Source organism: Diabrotica undecimpunctata, chromosome 9 (assembly GCF_040954645.1).
Source record: "Diabrotica undecimpunctata isolate CICGRU chromosome 9, icDiaUnde3, whole genome shotgun sequence".
Taxonomy (NCBI): domain Eukaryota; kingdom Metazoa; phylum Arthropoda; class Insecta; order Coleoptera; family Chrysomelidae; genus Diabrotica; species Diabrotica undecimpunctata.
In genome coordinates, this window is record NC_092811.1 from 134,743,467 (window position 1) to 134,767,564 (window position 24,098).

The 24,098-nt window shown below is 33.7% G+C and overlaps 1 protein-coding gene across 2 annotated transcripts in view; it reads left to right on the forward strand.

Moving 5' to 3' along the window:
• The window catches only part of chinmo (Chronologically inappropriate morphogenesis), a 165,827-nt gene that overhangs the window by 82,983 nt on the left and 58,746 nt on the right, over positions 1–24,098 (forward strand). The window contains exon 1 of one of the 2 annotated variants that reach the window (XM_072545399.1): positions 4,804–5,051. The exons of the other annotated variant lie outside the window; for it this stretch is intronic. Within the exon in view, the coding sequence (XP_072401500.1) occupies positions 5,039–5,051 (13 nt within the window). The 5' untranslated portion in view covers positions 4,804–5,038. Of the gene's footprint in view, positions 1–4,803; positions 5,052–24,098 lie in introns of those variants that run through there. 2 annotated transcript variants of the gene reach the window in all.

Genomic DNA, 24,098 nt, shown 5'->3' on the forward strand with positions numbered 1-24,098 from the left:
TATACAACATTTATAGCACTGAGTTAATTGTGTTTTCTTCTTTGAGAGGACCTTTTGAAGTCTAGCACAAGCATAAGTGTTTTCAGTTTCCTCACAGTGCTTCCTCCATCTGTCTCTCCTGGCCTCTCTTATAGCTGTAAAGTATTCCGTTCGTGTAGTTCTGTATTCTGCCCACTCCCCGGTTACTTTGGCTCTATTGAATGGCTTTCTCGTCCTTTTTCCTTCACACATCCTTCACACACAGTTCTTTATTCTCCACTATGGCGTATCCCTGGTGGAACTCCTCGACGTTAGAGGCCAGGTTTCTTGGAATGCTGAAATGACAGCGTTATTTAAATTATTCACTGCCATTTCTAGATCTGTGGTGTCATTTATCGTTTGCCTCATAGTCGACAGACGCCAGTCTAGAACTTCTTGTTTATCTTGTTTATCGTTCTAGTCTAGAACGTTTACTAAAAATTTACTAAAATTACATAAATCGTCAATATCACAAAATAAAACATAATAAAACCAATCAACAATCCATTGCAAAATTTCCATCAATTGCAAATTGCATAATAAAACCTTACGAACTAGTTTACGAAGAAGTTTAAGCTGCTGCATGTGATACCCAAATATATATAAAAATACTTTGTTGCTTTTACCTAAACGTACTGTAATTTCTTTCATCTTGCAATATTTTTAGAGCTTCCCAAGCGATTCTCATAGTACATTTTTTTAGCTCTTTTGATAAGTTTTAGATAAGTTCCTCTGTACTTGGAAATATATTCAGTGACAAAGACATTGGTGGTAAATTTCTTGAGTTACAGTAGTGAACGCATATTTTTGGCTGATATTGGAAATCCAGGGTTTGTGATGTTTTGACTTAATTGTAATTAAAGGAAATGCCTTATTGAAAATACAGACAAGCTTATCTAAAAATTACTGAAGTTATAGTCCACGTCCACAAAGAAAAAGTGCTACCCAGAAGTCAAGCACTTATTTTGGAATTTACGAAAGTTCTGAGCGGAAAAAATCCTACCTAAACGTTGGGTTTTCGACGATTGTTTGTTAAGAGTGTTAAACTTGGTATATTCTGCTTCGTGGTGAGAGAATCCTGCATTAATAATTGTAGAACATACATCAAAGGGTGAGAAATTTGAGACAATATAATTAATTATGATAGATGTTGTTTTGGTAATTCTTGTAGGAGAAATAACTTGCATTGTGAAACTAAACGATTCGAATATATTGACCAAGGATAATTGGGTAGTAATTAATATTCAAGCCACCGCATAGAATATTTCTGCTTTTATTGGGCAGGTCGTATAACAAATTTAAAAGGTTCTGAAAAAATAGTTCCGTGGAAGAATCAGGTGATCGATAAATGCAAAGAATGTATAGATTAAGATTCTTGTGATAAACCAATGAAAACTCAAAAAAGGATTCATTCACCAGAAAGTCATATTTTGTTATAGAAGAGAAATCATTATTTGTAGAAAGAATTAAGGTGCCACCATGAGCTGAACTTGGACGATCATAGCTAGGAATTGTGGTATATTTTTCTACAAAAAAGGCTCGTTAACTTCAAGCCAGTGCTTGGTAACCACAACTATCGGGAGAATTCCTAATCCCTCTAGAAACAAAAGTAATTATTCATCTGTTTTATATCTTATAGAACAAATATTAATCAGAACCATGCTAAAGTTATCATCATTATTATAATTAGAGGTTTCTAGTCCCACAGAATACGTCATCTTATGTAAAAATTTCGTTTTGGAGAGGCAACGGAGTAGTTTCGGTGACTTTCCCTTGATTTTTGTAGGCGAATAATTCTTTCCGAAATGAGAAAAGACCTAAAAGCAGCAATATCAGCTTCCACCTCAGTTGGACCAATTCGATAGGTATCGTTAAATTGACACATTCCTTGCTTCTAACTTTAAAACAATTCATTTTGGAGCAATAAAATAAATATTATAACAAACATATTTTCATCACTTTATACATTTTCACGTAGTTGGAAAATATGGTCTTGGTCAGAGAAACGACAGAGGGGACAGATTGATACAGTACTGTCAAGACAAAGATCTAGTCATAACGAATACTTGGTATAAGTTACCACCCAGGAGGCTTTACACATGGAAGTCGCCTTTAGACGGACATCAGGGCATTATAAGGAACCAAATAGATTATGTGACAATTAATAGAAGGTACAGGAATGCTATTACTAAGGTATCTGCATTACCTGGAGCAGACATAGGATCCGACCACAATCCCTTAGTAGCAAATATCAAACTGAGGCTCGCTACAGCTAAAAGAAAACACCAGAAGGCATCAGTAAACATTAGAAAACTCAAAAACAATGAAACAAATGAAGCGTACACAGAGAAAATAAACAATAGGTTCTCTAATATGGCAACTGAGAATGATGTTGAAAAGTCATGGACCACCATAAAAGAATCATTTGATGAGTTGAACAACACTTTTCTACTCGAGAGTAAAACAACTACCAAGAATGAGTGGATGACAGAAGAAATATTAGAGATGATGGAACAACGCAGGCAGTGTAAGATCAGGCAGGACGAAGTAGGGTACCGAAATATACACAGTCAAATTCGTAAAGAAATTATAGCGGCGAAGGAGATCTGGATGACTACACTTTGCGCCGAGGCTGAAAGCCTATATAAACTCGGCGACAGCTTCAATCTTCACAAGAAAATTAAGGAAATTGCTGGTGTCTTCAAGAAAAAACAAGTCACTGGTATACATAATGACCAAAATGAATTAATAACGGACCCTAGCGATATACTTAATACTTGGAAAATGTACACAGCCAATTTGTTCAATGATGACAGAACACAAAAACCACCACAACTGGGAGACCATTTGTATGGCCCAAGTATTTTGAAAGCTGAAATTGTACACGCTATCAAACTATTAAAAAGTAACAAAACCCCAGGACCAGATGATATGTACGCAGAAACAATCAAGTTACTTAATGAAGAAAACCTAGACATTATTGTCAATCTCTTCGATCTACATTTATCGCCCTACCAAAAACACCACGTGCGAACTTCTGCAAGGACCACCGACTAATAAGCCTAATGAGTCACTTTTTGAAACTTTTCCTGAGAATAATTCACACTAGATTGTTTAAGAAATGTGAAGAGGTCAGTGGATGGAGTCAGTTTGGTTTCAAAAATGGACTTGGCACGAGAGAAGCGATCTTTAGTATGCAAACATTGATACAGAATTGTTTAGATCAAAGAAAGGATGTTTTTATCTGTTTCATCGATTACGAGAAAGCATTCGATAATGTAAAACATGAATTGATGATAAAATACCTACAAGAGTTGGGATTGAATGCAAAGGATATAAGAATCATTGCCAATCTGTATTGGAATCAGACAGCAACAGTACGTCTTCAAAATTCCAACGAAACAGAAGATTTCTCCATTAAAAAAGGAGTAAGGCAAGGTTGTATACTGTCTCCAATGCTGTTCAATTTATACGTAGAAAAAGCCTTCGCAGAAGCAGTGGAAGACTCTAATAAGGGTATTAAAGTTAACGGCATATTTATTAATAACATCAGGTATGCCGATGATACAGCCATAGTGGCAGATAACATCGAAGATCTTCAATGCCTTTTGAATGATCTAACTCTTGCAAGTGAAGCTCGGGGTTTGAAAATAAATATCAAAAAGACAAAATCAATGATTATAAGTAGAAATGATTACCCCAACGCAAAGATATATGTCTCTGGAGAAGAAATCGAACAAGTCAGGCAATTCAAATACTTGGGATGTTTGCTGAATGAGGGTTGGGACCCCGAGAATGAAATAAAGAGCAGAGTTGAACAAGCCAGAAATGCTTTTTTGAGGCTTCGTAAGTTTCTGACTGATAGCAAATTGGACTTCAACCTCCGATACAAGATGCTTAAGTGTTACGTGTGGCCTGTTCTCCTGTACGGAATGGAAGCATGGACGTTAAAGGCCAGTTCCATTAACAAACTTGAAGTGTTCGAAATGTGGTGCATGCGTCGAATGCTCAGAATATCATGGACGGACAGGGTCAGAAATGAGGAAGTACTCAGAAGAGCGGGCTTACAGGATAGGGAACTTTTTAATTATGTAAAAAGTAAGAAGACTGCATACTTGGGGCACATTATACGAGGAGAACGATACACTTTTCAGCAACTGATACTCGAAGGGAAAATAGAGGGTAGGAGAGGTCTCGGACGTAAAAAAATGTCATGGCTGCGCAATATTCGACAATGGACAGGAATCCACAGCTATGAAATGCTTCGCAATGCTGCTAAAAACAGAATTATTTAATCCAGAATATTTAACATCTCACCTGACAAGACGATGTACGGTGGACGCCTACGCAGAAATGCATGGCACCTTAAGAAGAAGAAGAATACATTTTCATAGAATTTTACCATTTAAAGAATTTCTAATTACTTGTAATATTTTTTAACTTATTTACTTAGAAATAAACCCAAAAAGGTAAGATATTTTTTTTAATTGATGTTTTTACTCGCCTATATTATTTGTTATCTTTACTGTAGCACATGTATTTATTTATTTTTATTTTAAATAAATACAAGCAGGAAAATTTCCGGATGCCGACGCCGCTGGCTTTTAAACTAAAAAAAATGTACGCACTTTTGTCTAATCATAAAATTTGGCAACTCTGCGTCCGCATAACCTTGTAGATTTGATATGTTGTTCGCGGACGTGCACCGCGGCTTACGTAATAATCCCATGTGAGCCCCTCCAACCCCCCCGCATATCACTTGCTTTGGCCCCCTCCCAAATTTCGGCAATTTGCGCCAAGTTCATCACAACATTTTTCCTGGTTAACACAAATAGACTGCAAAAACCCATTGCATTCTATGAACATTTTTGTGCGCGTTGTCGAAAAAATTTAGATTAGATTCGTAGAAGGATAGCGATCGAGGTAGCGATATTAGGATGACCTTTTTGTGCCCTGAAGGGATGAAAAAGTAGTGTGAGTAGACGAAAAGTGCGTGTTTGGAAATAGCAGATCATAAATAATGGCAATGCGAGGTAGGTGCTAGGGAAGGCTGTTGTTTATTGTTTTTCTGCATGAAAACTCCTTTTTTTTTTGTTAATTATATTAACTCCTATAATAGAAACTCCAGTTAAAGCTTACTTATCTTATTAAATTTTAGTGAAACGGAATACCAGATATATTATAATAATCTCTATATTTCATATTAATTAAAACTTGCACTTAAGGCAAATAAAACAATGTTTGCAGCAACAATATTCCTGCAGACGATTCCTGCTTTCTACAATAATTCCTGAAGATAGCAAGAGATCGTAGTCAAGAAACTTTAAATTCTATATATTGGTTATTTATGTTTCCCTTCTAAATCAATTATAAATAACTCACAATCTCCACCAATAAATTATCTGTAACAACATTATTACTGCAAGCTACCAAATTCCAGCGGCAAGTTGTATTTCCTGAAGATAGTAACGGGAACATTCTTGACGAATTATAAATGTATCGCTATGTTTTTCGTTTTTCCTGTTCATCTAAAACTAGAAAAAATGTTGCAAACAACAAATAACGTTCCTGTAATTGATTCTAGATAAATATATCAGTACAAGTTGGCGAAATTTTAATTTCTGTATTCACAATTTAGTTTTTCTTCCGTTCTAAGACAACCATTATCCTGCGTTTATATAATCCTGCAACATATTCCTGCTACATACATCAAGTAATTCGTGAAGAAGAGGGCAAACGATGAACTTAAGGTATTTTAAATGCTACATCACCAATTACTATTCCTTTCCTTCTAAAAGAACTTAATTAACTGCTGAAAACAATTATATGCAACCATATTATTTCTGCTGGATGATGGAAGTAGTTCCTGAAGACTTAGATGAATTATAAATGTAGTGTTGATAATGTAGTTTTCCTCTTAATCTAGAATACCTATAAATACTATGCCAAACAACAAATTATACCCCTGCAAACAATTTCATATGGAAACACTACAAATTCCTTAAGTTGGAAACGGAAGCATTTACGAAATTTTAAATGCTGTATTGATAATTTATTTTCGCCTCACTTTTAAAACAACTCTAAATATTTGTTGAAAATAAAATCCAATAAAAATATTATCTGCAATAATATTCTCAGAACCAAGCCAATCTCAAGTACTTTTTGGAGATGTTGACCAAATGTTAAATTTCTTCTAAAACAAGCAAATAATCTTAAACCAATTATTAAGGAAATAAAAATGCAAACACTAAATATAAAAAATTCTGTTGCAATTATATTGTTGCAAGCATTTTTTGGTGCATACAGCAAATTTTTGCTAAAGATAGCGAAGGAAGCGATTAAAAAAATATTAAATGTTGTTCTGGTATTTTATTTTGCTTATTTTCTTCCTGTCCCCTTTCTTTTTCCAAACGTTTTGGCATCATTCTGCTTCATTCCACATTTTCATTGGAGGTTCTAAATTCATTTTTAAGTGAAAAATAAAATGCATTTGATTGTAGTTTACCTTCTGTGTCTAAAATGACACGTATTCATTGGTTTTTATTGGCTTTTCCTGTTATCTTTCATATTTAATTCATCACATATTTTGTTGGTTTTCTCCATTCCCAGCAGTATTTACTACATTAGTTGGTTATTTTTTTGTTCGTAGATAACATCACACACTGGACAGATTTTTTACTTGCTTATATTTCAGATGTGTTCATTTTGTTTTATAAGTTTCAGTTTAAGTTTTGTGAAGCATCATCAGTAGTAGCATTGCTTGTTGCTTTGTCCTTTAGTCCAATATTGTACACCATTTTATTTTATGTCAAATAGAAATTTAGAATTATTTAAATGATTCCCGCAACTTAAATATTATTTTTGGGGCAAAACCAGAAATTTTTACTGAATTACTAAATTCCTCTGTCTGCGATATCATTTAGCGTGAAAAATTTCATGACGAGTAATTAAAATGGACAAATAAGTGAGTTTTATGGGTAAATAATTAACTGACCGGGACGCCCATGGTAATACGTGGTGACGCAAGAAGTGAATGACAAAATGAATTTGGCTAATATGCTATTATTTGCGGAGGTTCAAGTTCAATGGTGAACGGCTTGGACGAAAAAACTATTGTATAGTTTTAACGAATTGTTTTGAGGAAATAAAGTGATTAATTTTGCGGATTATGAACAAAGGAGTACTACAGAATACTTTATAAAACATAAATGCTTATGTTTCTTTTTAGAAAAACTTTCAGGGAGTGTTTGATATAGCATACATGATCATTTCTGATCTTTTTCATTTATTTCTAATGTGTTTTTACACATTTTGAAGATGACGGGAAACTTTTCTTAAAGTTCTCTCTTCATTACTGAAGATGTACTGATTTTCTGCATAGGCATTTATTTATTTGTGTATTCTGAACCATGCCATCTAACTTCCATGACTTCCAGAATGTTGATTCCTCTTCTCTTCATTTATTTCATGATGTTATGAAGATTCCCAGTCATAAATACTGATTTAGCATTCCAGGTTTCCAATTTTCAGTTTGTGAATTTTATTTTCGAATGGTTCCTAGCAATCTTCGTGGGGATTCTTATTACTGTTTGTTCAAAAGTGTTTCTTCTTATTTATTTGCCCTCTCCGCTGCGAACGGCTACTAACTATCATGGCAATTCTTATCTTACTTACGGGCGGTACTCCTGAATAGTTCGACCCGTGTGAGTCCGAACATTTTCACAGATTTTGGAGCCACGAATGTCTTCTTCCTCTCCAGAGAATAAAAGGTAAACAAATAGAAATGCTGAGATAAGTTCGGAAAAAGTGGAAGAAAACACCAAATAAAATGTAAAATTATTTTATAGAATATAGAATAGTGAAAACCCTACGAAGCAACATAGAAATAAAGCTAAAACAAATAATGGCCAAAAACAGAACAATATCAACCGATGACAAGGATATAATGGAAAGATGGAGAGATAATATTTTAAACAACTATTAAACGGAGAGCAAAGAAAAGCAAAGGAAAATGAAAACAACGTACGAGCCCCTTCCCATATCAGTTGTTCCAACCTTAGATTGATAAAAAAAATTAAATTATAGAGAAAAAATAAAAGAGTAGCGTAAATTAAGGAAGTTTTAATGCATCGAACATTTTTGAATTTCCTTATTATAGAAAATATTTTATAACATAATGAAAATTATTGATTAAACAGAATAATAATAAATGCAAAAAAACGCATAGAATATGTAATATTAACAAAAAAATTCTTCTATGCATAGTTTTTCAGGTAAAAAGTTCTTAAGTTCTGACAAGATTCTAATCTAAACGAATCCCTTATTTCTTGCAATTTTTCCTTCAATTCGTTGATGGACCTGGCAGGATGTTTTCCCAAACCTTTTTTCATTCTTCAATCCCTCAATTCTTCAATCCATTTTAAACTCTTTTTCGTGGTATGACAACCTGCGCCGTCCTGTTGGAAGACAAAATCTTCCGCTGATGTTAACCGGTCTTCCATAATTGGTAAAAGAGATTCTTTTAAAATATTCAAATATTTGTCCCTGTTTACAATCCCACAATTATACTCGGCAAATACACAACCACAACAACGACGTACTGAACGAACAATAATTAACACCGGCTCAGAAGAAATACCGGACATAACCGACTATGAAATAAGAATGGCCCTAAATCAACTAAAAACGAATAAATGTCCGGGAGAGGATAAAATTACAGTCGAAATGTTGAAAATCGGTGGAAGAAAAATAGAACAGGTATTAAATATTTTATTTAATAAAGTAATTGATGAAGGAAAGATTCCTCAAGAATGGTACAACTCCGAAGTCATTTTACTATTCAAGAAAGGAGACAAAGCAAACATCGAGAATTACCGACCAATATCCTTGCTCTCACATCTGTATAAATTACTAACTAAAATCATAACCAACCGCCTAACACATAAGCTCGATTTCTATCAACCTATCGAGCAGGCTGGATTCAGAAAACATTTTAGTACCATAGACCACTTGCACACCGTAAGAACACTGATAGAAAAATGCACCGAGTATAATGTTCCAATTCATATGGCGTTCGTCAATTTCCATAAAGCATTCGATTCCATCGAATTATGGGCAGTGCTTGAATCTCTAGAAAATGCACGTATAGATTCAAGATACACTAACATAATTAAAAACATATATGAAAATTCCACCATGCAGATAAAGCTGGACGAAAGCACAAAAACTAATCCCATAAGACTACAACGGGGAGTAAGACAAGGAGACACCATCTCTCCCAAACTATTTACCCTTGCTCTAGAAGACATTTTTAAGAAACTAGAATGGAACAATAAGGGTATCAACGTCGACGGATCATACTTAAACCACTTGCGATTCGCAGATGACATAGTTTTAATAGCCGACAATATCCAAGAACTAAATGATATGTTACAACAATTAAATGCAGTTTCAGGAGCGGTAGGCTTAAAAATGAACTACAGCAAAACAAAAATACTGAGCCGAGACCAGACAAATATAACAATACAAAATCATACCATAGAAAATGTTGAACATTATGTATATCTAGGTCATGTTATCAAACTAGGAAAACCAAATCAAGATGCTGAAATTAAAAGAAGAACACAACTGGCATGGGGCGCTTTCGGCAAATTAGCATATATCTTGAAAAACACCTCCATTCCTGTAAACTTAAAGAAAAAGGTGTATAACACATGCATACTACCAGTTTGTACTTACGGCTTGGAGACAGTAGCCCTTACCAAAAAATCTGCTAAAAAATTAGAAATAACGCAAAGAGCAATGGAACGAATCATGCTTGAAATATCACTAAGAGACAAGATTAGAAACACCGAGATAAGACGTAGAACGAAGATTAGGGATATTGTGGAAGAAATTGCAAAAATGAAATGGCGCTGGGCAGGTCACGTAGCCCGATATAATGACAACAGGTGGACACGGAGAATTCTAGAATGGAGACCAAGGACGACAACAAGAAGCACGGGAAGACCTCAAAAAAGATGGGTAGATAACATAAGAACAGTGGCAGGCAAACAGTGGATTAGATTGGCGCAAGATAGAGAAAGATGGAAGCAATTGGGAGAGACCTACATTCAGGAGTGGATGGAAAATGGTTGACAAAGAAGAAGAAGAAGAAGTTTACAATCCCATCGATAAAATGTAACTTTCCCACACCTTTAGACTACATGCTGCCCCAGATCATGACAGATGCAGGAAATTGGACTTTTCTCTTTAGACAGTCGGGATGGAAAGCTTCATTTTTTCTGCGAATGACGCTACTCCTACTGTCTCCAACACACACTTCAAATCTGGACTCGTCACTCCATTGTATTGAATCCCATTGTGACTGAATCTTTATGCTCTTTTGACCATTTTAGTGTATTTTTCTTTTGTTGTGTTGCTAAAAGTGGCTTTTCCTTAGCCTAAAATAAAATGAAATTAATTAAAAACAATTCGTAGTAATTTTTTCAACTATAAAACTTTGTAAGTACCAAATCCTAATTTGTGGTCCTCTCGGTGATATGTTGATCTAGAAACGTATCTTCCAATAACTTCAATCCATAAAACGCTTAACTCCATATAGCTCGTATATATTTGCTCGTCGATTTTTCACTATAATGCGTCTTAATGCCCTTCGATCTGCTTCGGTTATTTTACTTTTTCGTACATTTCTAGGTTTTGTGACGACTGAACTTGTAGTTTTGTATCTTTTGACTATTTTTCTTACACTACAGCGTGACAATTGCAACAAATTCGCGATTTCTGAATTGGATTTTCTAGAATTAAAAAATCTAATAATGATTGAACAAATTTTCTCATCGATAACTTTACCTCGACCCATTGTACAATCCACAAACGGCAAAAAGCTTTACAATACTACAAAATACATTTGACATTAACCGACAATATTATTGTTTTGATGTCATTTTTCCATAGCTACCTCTGGATTTAACGTAACTATGAAAAAATCAACGTATGTTGACATAAGTGAATGCATAGCCAGGATTTAGTGAATTTTTTTTTATTGTTGAAAATAAATAAAAAACCATACGACTAATATTTTTAATAAATATCAATAAAAATGCCATATTAATTAATATAGAAACTTATAAAAACCTGCGGAGTATAATTTGTTTATGGTAATCGACCTAAACTGCAAATTCCATAGGTGGGCCAACTGATATGGGACGGGGCTCATATTTGGCGAATTAGAGAAAAACACTGAAGAAACAGAAGCTATACAGGCAGAAGAACTAGAGGAAGCAATAGGAAAGATTGGGAGAAAACTCCTGGGAGCGATGAAGTTAGTCCAAAAAAGATTATTATACTTCCTAAATCTAATACCGAAGAAAAAAAATGGTAAAAAAGTTGCCTAGAAAATGGTTAAATCACATTTTAATACATTTTCAAAATGTGGATAAAAATATGTTTTTTTATTATGCTGTCACTGTATAAATTATTTCCAATACATTTGTAATTTATTAAATATATTTATATATAAAAAAGTATCTTTTTGGTTATCTTCGTCAAACATCATCGAATATTTTCCCATAATAATAATATCCCCAAGGTGAGTTGTCGTAATCTTTTGCATTAATCTCAAAATTATTTGACCTGTTGCATCATCGAAACGACAAATAACGTAGCGATATCTTTGAGTAAATCCTTCATAATTCCAGTTAAGATGTGTACTCATTTTCATGTATTTGGAGCATTGATAATATGATTGTAAAGTAGTTTTTCCTGCTTCATCATAATGCGACAAAAAGTTGAACATGTAACAATAAAATTATGATTGAGCATTTTTAAACAATCAATGGGACCTCGATAACTTATCGGCAAGGACTCTTGGTTTCTATGAGGTCACAAGCTAATAGTAATCTTTGTTTAATATCGTATACAGCTGGATAGGATACTACTTTTGGTTCTCAGTGCTAAATATTTACTAGTACAAAATCCACAAGGAAAATAATTCCTGTAGCTGGCTGTATACCACGTATAACAAAAGAGGTTAGTCTTTGTATGTGGGTATATTTTATAAAATAAAATATACCCACATACAAAGACTAACCTCTTTTATTTACTAGTACATATTCTATGTCTATTTTATTCATTTATTTCTGCCAAGTGACAAAGAAATTTATATCTATGCACTTCAAGAGATAACTAAAAATGAAAAATGGTAAAAAATTGAGCCGTAAACGTTGGCAGTTTGGTTAATAGAAGTTATATAGACTATATCTTCACATCTTTTTTCGTACCATTTTTCTTTTGCTTTTCTTATCTAATTTGTTTTTTCTCTGTGTAGTTGAATATGTATTTCTGTCTTTGTGTCTCTGTGTTTACACGTTCCCCTTTTTTCCATGAGTTTTAGAATTTCATTAATCAAACTTTTTTGCTACTGTTTGCTTAGTTTTAAAAAATGTTTCACGTGTGTGTATGCTGCACATAACAATAAATAAAAGTGGAACTACCACAAAAAATTGGGTTACCAGGAAAAACAGAAAAAATAATTCAAATATGTAAGAGAACTAGTCGATTTAAAAAAGAACTGTTTTGATGAGGAATACAGTTAAAATTGTAGATGCCTTTATTAGTAGTAATTAACTGTGGTTACAAACAAATAACATAAAAAGTGTAGTGGAACATAATATGTATATAATAGAACAAAGAAGTCAAGAATATAGTGAGACAAAAACAAAATGAACAGTGGGGGAGGAAGTGTGACAAGGTGGATAAACACTGGGATTAAAGGCGTGGAAGTTGATAAAAAATTGGAAAAAAGACGCTTCTTCTTCTTCTTCCTTCTTGTATGCAGGCTTTAAAGCCTGTTTCTTCTTCAATATTAGCCTCCTAAATTATTTAAATTAACGCACCATCTTTTTCTTGGTCTGCTAATACTTCTTCGTCCATTTGGTGACTTATCTCGTGCTCTTCATACTATCCCCTCCTCTGTCATTCTACTAACGTGTTCGTTCCACTGTTGTTTCCGTTTTGTCACCCATCCATTTATGTCTTCTTTATTGCAGTCTCTTCTTATGTTTTCGCTTCTCTGCCTATCTAACAAACTTTTCCCTGATATTCGTCGGAGTATTTTCATCTCTGTTGTTTCTAGTAGTCGTCTCGTTTTAGATGTGTCAGGTCTTGTCTCCGCCGCGTATGTTAATATAGGTCTAATTGCTGCTTTATAGATTCTTGTTTTTGTGTCTTGTCTTAGGTGTTTATTCTTCAAGATTGTGTCATTAAGAGATCCCGCCGCACTTGCTTTTAAGCTTTGTTGTCGTACTTCTTCAACATCTCCGTAACTAGTTATATCTATTCCCAGATATCTAAACCTTGGTTCCTGCTTTATTATTTCCCCATTAATTTCGATTTTACACCGTAGTGGGTATTTAGATGTTGTCATACATTTGGTTTTTCCTGCTGATATTATCATATTGTATTTCTTTTCTGTTGTATTAAAGATGTGTGTTAATTTTCTGTCTCGACGAGTAATGCGGCGTCCTCTGCATAACATATTATTTGGATTTCTTTGTTCCCCATTCTGTAACCATGACCTTTACGTACTGCTTGTATTATTTTGTCCATTATTAAAGAGAAGTGGGCTTGACGAGTCACCCTGTCTGACTCCGCTTTGTACTGGTATACACTGTATTAGTTTTCCATTTATCTTTGCCTGTATTCGATTATGGAAGTAGATCTTTTCGATGGTTTGTTTGATATTGATTGGTATGTTTCTTTTATACAGTATGTGTAAGACGTCTTCCACTTGGATGCGATCGAAAGCCTTTGTTAGGTCTATAAAACATAGATATGCTGGTTTATTGTAATCGATGGCCTTTTCTGTGTCTTGTCTTAGTACAAATACGGCGACTACGCAGAATCTTCCGGATTTGAATCCTTGTTGTTCATCTGATAAAGTTGTTAGTTTATTAATTTTGTTGGTTAGGACTTTTATGGTAAGATCCACAAGGAAACTACGTTCCTGTATTTGGCTGTATACCATATATTAAAAAATTAATTAAAATCCTTTGTAAAAGGTATATATTTAAAAACCCAAACGGGCTGTGTTAGACAACGTTGCAACTTCAACGTGGAGTCATATGTCGCCATGTTACCTAATCCAACGGTAACTTTAACATCCTAAGTATTTATAAGATATAATGTCGAACAAATGTAACTAATTATTTGTTAACGGGTTTTTACCCATATATTTAGTGGCTACATTCATGTACTCCTAGACACCGATGATGGAATGATGGATTCCGAAAACGTTTTGTCTAACACAGCCCGTTTGGGTTTTTAAATATATACCTTTTATAAAGGATTTTAATTAATTTTTTATGGTAAGCTTAAGTGCGGTTTTCATTAGATTTACACCTCTATAATTGTTAGGGTCTTCTTTATCTCCTTTCTTGAACATTGGTATCATGATCCTGTTTCTCCATGCGTCTGGTATCTTGCAGTGCAATATTAGTTTTTTATTTTAAGTTTTGTCATCTCTAGGGTTATACTTTCTCCTCCGTGTCTTAGAAGCTCGTTGGTTATTCCGTCTGGTCCTGGTAACTTTCTATTTTTGAGTGAATTTATGGCTATCTCTACTTCCTGATTTCTATTTCGTGTCTTAATTCAGGTACGATATTGTGTTGATTATTATTTTCTTTTCCTTTAAACAGTTCCGGTAGGTATCTTTCCCATTCGTTTCATATGAATCTCCATATTTGTTTTTGTGTACCGTAGATATCTCTTCCCATCCTTTCTGTAAACTGTTCCCAGTGTTAATTTTTTTCTTTTACCAACTGCTTTGTTTCATTTCGTATTCTTCTATAGGTGTCTCGGGATTCTGGAGTATTTGATGTTTTTGTACTTCTTGTAGGCCTCTGATTTCTCTTTACATTTCTCTTTTATTTCTTTTCTGAACCATGGTGTATTGTTGCTGTTTCTTTTGTTCAATATGACTTTGCGTTTTCCTAGAGCTTTATTTGTTGCTGCTTCTTCAATGTTGTTTTTAATTTTCTCCCAACTTGCGTTTATATCTTCGATGTCGTCTATTTGTTTCAGCTTATGAACACATGTGGATTAATCGTTAAATATGCTAAAACATTTACCAAGTTTTGTTAGGCCTGTATTGGTTTAACATAAACTCTATGTTTACCGTTAGTAAATAAACCTTGCCGCATCTTCTCCTCAACCATAGCACAAGTTACATAAGACGGTGTTCTTCTTTTGGGAAACCGTTCCGTGTACAGGGCTTGAGCATTTTTCCTACATTCACCTTACATCAACAACATAATACTCATTAGGTGTGAATACGAAAGGCATTTTTACTACTGTATAAACTCAGGATATTTCAAAATTATGTTTTAAAACTACAATGCACGTATTAGTGTGTGAACACAAGAAATGACATTAGCCGTTAGGTACTATTTGTAATTGCCAAAAAATTATTTAAATAAAATCTCAAGGACATTGTTTTCTTGTGAATTTGTAAAAACTATAAAAATATGCTGTGCTAAATTTGTATATTGAATTTATAATAGAAAAACCTTTCGTTTGACCTAATCTAATGACGTCACAGCGCCCGTGATGACGTCGCAGACCTCAGGTACACGTCAATTGATGTCCAATTGCAATTGACATGCCAAAGGCATGTTAAATTGACATTTCCCAATTTTCAAATAAAAATATTCATTACTCCTGAATTGTATACAGGCTGTTAAAAACATTTTAGAACACCCTGTATTAGTAGGTGATCAAATTATAACACCATGCAGTCAATTAAGATCTAAAGAAGACACATGAAGTCACACATACGGTAGACATTAAACAAACGCCAAATTTTTTCATTTATTTAATATTTTTATAATTGTATCGAACTATAGCATATTCTTCGTAAAGTTCGTGCCTAGCATTTTTACTATCAGGTCATATTTGTTTACTACTACACTTCTTTGTAAACGAGATTCACCAAAAACGTTAATACCTTGGTGAAATTTGTAATTCCAATTTAAATCGCCACCTTTTTTTCCTTGTTTAGGAATAATTTACATAAATCACATGGATCGTATGAAGAACCTTGTACTACGTCATCCATGGTGCACTATTAAAAACATTTTAATGTCTTCGACTGAAGGTCAATGCGATGCCATGAAAACGCTTCCTTTTTCATAGATGAATTGCTTTATGTGGTTTTACCAGAAGTGTCTTGTGTTTTGTTTTTATTGTAATTCTTGATAATCAACTTGAATGTATATATAAATGTACTTTGTTTATACGCGTTAATCTTTAAGGGTGCTTTAGAGGTAGCTGAATGATTTGTTTTCAGCAATTACTTCTAGTGAAAATCACAAATTAAAATAGCATAATTCTTCAATACTCCTCCAGTTTAAATCATAATGTTTGTCTATTAATTTTCTAACATCAACCGCTTTTTCTTGTTTTTCTCGTAAACTATATTTTGGTATATCAGGACAAAACTGGTCAATATTTTTGTTCCTTTTTGTGGCTATTTATATTTATTTATATCGTGTCGATAAACAAGATATCGTGCCAATATAAAGCCTCGAAGCCAGACGGAACCTAAGATGACGAACCACGCAAAGAAAAGGAAAACGAGAAGGAAAAATAAGAACACAATTAGATTAGCAACATGGAACATTACTTCTTTTAAGAACAAAGACCACGGATAATAGAAGAACTGATAAATAAAAGCATAGACATCTGTGCAATCCAAGAAACCAAGAAGAAAGGGAGGCCAAAGAGACTATAATCAATATATTCTAGCATACAGTAGAATGAAGAAAAACGAGCACGAGTAGGTGTAGGTATAATTATCCATAAAAAATTTAAAGACAAGTAAATAACTGCCGTTATACCTCCGAAAGAATAATACATAATAATATGAACATCACAATGGACTACCAAAAATTAAATGTCATATCTATTGTACCGTTTTTAAATAAAACGAGCGGTTCGAATTTATATAGATATATTTATTTATAAGTTTACCGTTCGGCAATATCTTAACAACTAAACTAACTCCTAACATCGTTACATATATATACCAAAGTTACTATGTTCTAGAACATTTCCACCTCTAATTCGCCTACGTGACGGGTTGTTCTCTCTCGCACTCGGTATCTACAGGATGGCGGAATCTACAGGACTCTCCAGCTCTGCATAAACCCCTCAGAAAGAAATAACAGTCTTCTTAATTCGGTATATTACCTCATTTATTCTCTTTTTAATTTCATACGGACCCTCCCATTGTCTTTGCAGTTTAGGAGACAAGCCACGACGACGTTGTGGATTATAAATCCAAACAAGATCATCTACTTCATAGCTTTCATTCTTGCATCGAGAATCGTATTGATCTTTCATTCTGTCACTGGCTAACTGGATGTGTTGTCGGGCAAGTTCATGAATGTTGTTCATTCTTAACTTCAGGCGGTCGACATAATCTTCGCTTGCAACATGTTCTTCGGAAGGTCTGCAGCCAAACTCTAGGTCGCAGGGCAAACGAACTTCACAACCTAAAATTAGGCAGGTTGGAGTCTGGCCTGTAGTTTCATTCACGGCCGAGCGGTAGGCCATTAGGAATAAATGAATGTGCTGGTCCCAATCTCTTTGATGTTCTGATCTTTGATGGATCTGATCTGATCAGGACAAAACTGGTCAATATTTTTATTCTTTTTTGTGGCTATTTATATTTATTTATATCGTGTAGATAAACAAGAAAAAAGGAGAGCCTGTTTATTTTACTAGTATTGCTGTTGAAATTAAACTAATTACTTATGAACTGGTCTGCAGATGGATATTCTCCAAAGTTGTCTCGTTTTAAAACGAGATAACTTTGGAGATAACGTTTAACAATTATAAGATCTAGATTTTAGGATCCAGAATCTTAGGGTTTATATGGAATTTTTAAATTCATTTTCTCCAGGGTTCCGGATCACAAAAGTATCTTTTAACCACAACAGCCTTCATTTTTTTCATCTGTTGTATTTCTACCTAGATTATGGATGTGCACCCAGCACCCATTATTTGTATAACGATATTTTGCACTCAAAATCGTAGCTAGCGATAACGTAGCTGTTATCGCATCGTTATTTACATACTAATTTTGGAAGGCATTGACACGAATTATTCGCTGATAAGGGTGTACGTACTATGTTCAAGTATACTTTTTAAATTAGGTTTATCTCAATGGTTTCCAATGAATTTGGAAATGTTAAATGGTGTTTTTACTATTTTAATTTCGTTAGCATTGGACCATCAACTGATTAGATTTGTTTCATCTTTTTTATCTCTTGTTACATGAAAATTTTTGAGCATTATCGTCTGAGAAGTATGTATACTTATTATTTTTGAACTACCAGTCTAAAAATGATAACGATGTCCATAATTTGGAAAATATATTACCTTAGAGCCATTTTTTCATTACGAATGAATTTACATTATGAATTTTTACCATTTATTTATATATCGCGTAACGAAGAATCCTCCAAACTTGCACCATATCGATATTTTGTCACTTTCGTCTTCCTTTACGAGCTCCATCCCATATCAGTTGGCCCAACGTTAGATTGATAAGAAAATTAAATTTTAAAGAACAAAAACAAAAGCGCAGCGTAAATTTTGGAAGTTTTAATGCATCGAACACCATTTTTTAATTTCCTAATTCTAAAAAATATTTTATAACGTAATATTGTATAACGTAAACAAAAAAAATGTGAAAGTTTACCACTGAGTTATATACCCTTTATTTTTAGTGACATCCACAATTCTTCGAGGCATAGTTTTTATCAAGTTCTGACAAAATTCTAATGTAAACGAATCCCATATTTCTTGCAATTTTTCCTATAATTCGTTGACGGACCTGGCAGGACGTTTTCTCTAAGCTTTTTTCCCATTTCAGAAGTGGTATGTCATGGTCTTCAATCCGTTTTAAACCCTTTTTTGAGGTATGACAACCTGCGTCGTCCTTTTGGAAGACAAAATCTTCTGCTGATGTTAACCGGCGTTCCATAATTGGTAAAAGAGATTCTTCTAAAATATTTAAATATTTGTCCGTGTTTACAATCCCATCGATAAAATGTAACTTTTCCACACCTTTAGACGATATGCTGCCCCAGATCATGACATCCAGGAAATTGGACTTTTTTCTTCAGACAGTCGGTATGGAAAGCTTCATTTTTTTGAGAATGACGCGACTCCTACTGTCTCCAACACACACTTTAAATTTGGACTCCTCACTCCATTGTATTGAATCCCATTGCGACTGAGTCCAATCTTTATGCCATTTTGACCATCTTAGTCCATTTTATTTTGTTGTAATGTTAAATGTAGCTTTTCCTTAGCCTAAAATAAACGGAAATTTATTAAAAACAATTCGTACTAATTTTTTCAACTATAAAACTTACTTTGTAAGTAGCAAATCCTAATTTTTTGGCCTCTCGGTGACATGTTGATCTAGAAACAAGTCTTCCAATAACTTCATTCCATAAAACGCTTAAATCCATATAATAATGCGTCTTAATGCGATTCGATCTGCTTCGGTTATTTTACTTTTTCGTACATTTCTAGTTGTTGTGACAATCGAACCTGTAGTTTTGTATCTTTTATATTTCTTTCACTATAGCGTGACAATTGCAACATATTCGCGGTTTCTGAATTGGATTTTCTAATCTAATAAAATCTAATAATATTTGAACAAATTTTCTCATCGATAACTTTACCTCAACCCATTGTACAATCCACAAACGGCAAAAAGCTTTACAATACTACAAAATACATTTGACATTAACTGACAATATGTTTTGATGTCATTTTTCCATAGCTACCTCTAGATTTAACGTAATTATGAAAAAATCAACGTACATATGTTGACATAAGTAAATGCGTAGCCAGGGTTTAGTGAATTTTTTTTATTGTCGAAAATAAATAAAAAACCATAAGGGTAATGTTTTTATTAAATATTAATAAAAGTGCCATATTAATTAATATGGGAACTTATAAAATCATGCAGAGTATAATTTGTTTATGGTAATTGACTTAAACTGCAAATTCCATAGGTGGGCCAACTGATAAGGGGAGGGGCACGTAATGAGGGGCAGCAAATATTAATTTTTGCAAAGTCAATTATCGATGGATGGATTGTCCATGGACCAGAGATTTCATTAGTGTGTAGCCTAATACCTTTCCCTTTCTCTACCAGATCTAGAAAAATAAACACCTACGATATAGTTATCAACGAAATAGTTGACAAAAACTGAGATACCACGTGGAACTACTTTTCAAATCGCGAAAAGAAATTAATGCTATTAAATATCCATTTTGCACGTGTCTTTTAAAATATGAGAACATTATGACGTTTACAGCGACAACATTGAACACAATTATGTAATGAACCTTGCAATAAAATAAGATGTAAATATTTACAACGCAGACGACGAAATTGCAGCTTTTTTAATTGTTTAAATAACGTCGTAAGTGGTTTATCGATAAGATGATAATGTTTTTTTGGTAAAAGTAGATTATTTTTTTTATGTTTCATCCTTGGAATTTGTATCATAAACTTACTTTGCAACGGAGATGTCTTAGTTTGGGATCTTCGATTTATTACGATCTTATTATGAAGTGTTTTTATTTTTCGACAATCGTTTTTTATCTGCAATTTAAATAATGCTCCGTTATTTACTAGGTAAATGACTAGTTTTGACGTCAGTGCAGATAGACGAGGAAATGAGAGAAACGGGAGGGAAATAGAGGAATGGGAAATTAATCTCCCCAATAAAATAGAAAATTAAAGAAAAAAAATTGATGAAACATAAAACTATTTAGCTGAATTGAAACTTAAACCACAGACAGACAAATGCAACCGAATAAACAAGGTAGTTGGGAAAATTAACGGAATTTAATGTACAGCTGGTTCCTAAAAAAACTGATACGACTCTTAAAGCGTATTTTGTAGAAAATTGAGCAGAGTATTTTAAAGGATAAATACTTATTATTTACATACTGTCACTGTCACAGCCAAATCTTAAAATTTGTGAGATAACTTATTCTTTTCAACCTCAAAAAATGGCTCCACATGCTAGCAAAGAACTAAAAGCAAGAATTGTAACGAAATTAGAAGATGGTTGGTCACAATCTGCCGTAGCGAACCATTTAACGTAAGCAGAACAACAGTTTTTAATATTAATAAAATATGGAGAGAACAAGAAACTCTTAGAAGAAAGCAAGGTTCTGGAAGACCAAAAATATCTACCGCTCATGAATATCGTACGCTTTCGGAAAGATTAGAAGAAGAATTATGTCACAGTTTCCGGGAAGAATGACAACTTAACGCAGAATTAAAGCATCGCGTCTTAGACACCGAACTGCAGCAAAAACAAGCTCTTACATCACAACAGAAGCAATCAAGACTTTAAACCATCAGCTACAAAATCAAGATCTTTAGGACAGGGTAGATAATATTCAAAGATGAGAAAATTTTTCAATCTTCTAAAAAGTGCAAAATTGGGATGTACAGACCAGATAATAATAGATTTAATCCATTATATGTTGATAAATATAGAGCAGCTGGTGGTTTTAGCGCCAATGTGTGGGGTTGGATTTCATCTAGAGAAATGGGAATGATATGGCGTATTGATGGCAGGTTTATTGGGCAGACTTATCTGAATATTCTAGAAAACCTGTTTCCCAGTGTAGAATAGTTGTATTCAGAAAATAATTTTATCTTCCAACAAGATAATTTTCCTGTTCACACTGCAAATATAATAAACCAGCGGCTCCAGAATAACAACATCCAAACCTTACCATGGCCCAGCTACGGTCCAGACTTATACCCAATCGAGAATGTGTGGGGGTTTATTATAAAACGGTTGTATCGGCGTAATTTTATACCTCAAAATGCTGAAGAACTGTGGCACGGTATACAACAGGTTTCGAAATAGCTCTCTGAAGAAGACAATTTCATAGTTCCTTTTACACAGATGGATCGAAGTTTACAAGTTGTTATCAATGCTGATGGAGGTATTAAAAAATATTAATTTTATTTTTATATACCTAAATTTAGTATTCTTGAATTGTATTTAGAAACTCTCGAAAGCGAGGATCTGGAAGACCCTCGCTTTCGAGAGTTTCTTGTTCCCTCCATTTTTTATTAATAGGAAAACTGTGGTTCTGTTTATGTTAAAATGTTTTGCTGTCTCTGATAGTGCTCAGTTATCTTTTAATTTAATTACGGAATCAACAAAGCAATGTCAGAAAGAAATTTAGCAAAGGGAACCCAAAGGCGTGTTACGCTATAAAATTAAGAAAGAAGGAAAAAGTTAGTTTTATACCTAATAAATACAGTAGACTCCCTCTATAACGAGAACTGAAATGACAGACTAATTACCTCGTTATAAGCCGATCTCGTTATATCAGACAATCATAATACTGTGCATACATATGAATCTGTAGTTTTCTAAACCATTAACTTCCTATAGTAAAGCCATTCGGAGCAATATAAGATGCTAATAAATATTGTTTGAATGGCGTTTTTGAAAAAAAGTTATTTACTTTTATTGTCAATGAAATATATTAAAACACAAAAGAGTTGTTTACTTTTATTATCAATGATATACGTTAAAACAAAAAAGCTGTACTTATATTTTTTTCCAACTACATAATGTATAAATCGTATTTTCAAGGATAACATAAACTATTGCTTCTGCAATTTTAAGAACTCTGTCATTTTTAACTGCTTTAAATGGTCCAGTATCATTCTATCATATATTTTCTAAAGATGTGAAACAGTTGTATTTATTCATTGTAAAGAAGTTTATTGCGGGCTGCAGTTAAGTTTATTGAGGGGCTGTTTGAAAAGGTATTTATTTATAGCCACGACCGGACTAAAAACGTAAAAAACACGTTTTTGGATCTTATTTTCTCTCGTTATAACCAAATTTGCCTCGCTACAGACGGTTATAGTTCAATAGAAATTTCACGGGACATCTAATGTATCTCGTTATAAGCGAAACCTCGTAATAACCGTGTTCGTTATAGAGGGAGTATACTGTATATTATAATTTACAACAATTATTCATTATTCCTGACAATCAGCATAAACAGTTAACATTTTTTTATTTTTCAAAATTTGCCTGTAAGAAGTTACTTCTCCTATCTGTATACATACATTTATAGGTAGAAAAAAAACTTTCTGGCTGAAATTGCTTATAACGAGAAAGCAGAGGAAGCCGGATATTGAAGATGAGAAACATATTATGTTTAACTTGGCATACAAAAATGTGATTTATTTTTTGTAAAAAACTATAACCCTTCTTTAAATCATCTTAAAATCAAAATTGGCATTTTTGTTGTGAGAATTCTTATGTCCTGTTCATATTTCGTAATTTTTAATACATTGTCTTGAATTACATATTTTTTTTGCTTGTTTTCTAGCCAGTTTTTAATATCAAACATCAGTTAATTTGACATGCTGCCCGTAAAAACTGTAACCCATTTTTGGCGAAAGATTCTAGACAAACTCACAATCTAAGATCCAACCACTATCTAAGATACGGCTGTTTGATGGTTGAGAATACGTTGGATGTATGCGAAAATCGCTTAGAATTTCGCAGCCCAGCAACACTATTACAATATTATAGCGAAACCTAAATATAGCCCGCGAAAAAACGCAATAATATTATGCAATCAGCAGTCAGCGGCAGAGGTGAACGTTACTGTTCAATGCCAGTCACTATTCGACCATTCGACCGCCTCCTACAAGTTTTGCAACTTGCAAATTATAATCGCAAATTAACGACAGGTTCGTTGAACAGTGCAGGGTCGCTATAGGTAGGGACACACGTGGAATATCTGAAGGCGGAAAAGCGAATAGCAACAAGAACCTCTTTTTTTTTTCTATGATATAATGACCTAAGCTTTGGGGCCTCCGGGCGATAGGAGCAGAGATGAAAATAAACGGCGATCCATGTTCGAGGTACGGGAAAGATTTATGGTAAGCGGTTGTACATAAAAAAATAATAAGTAGAATATCTTTTGATTCTGAA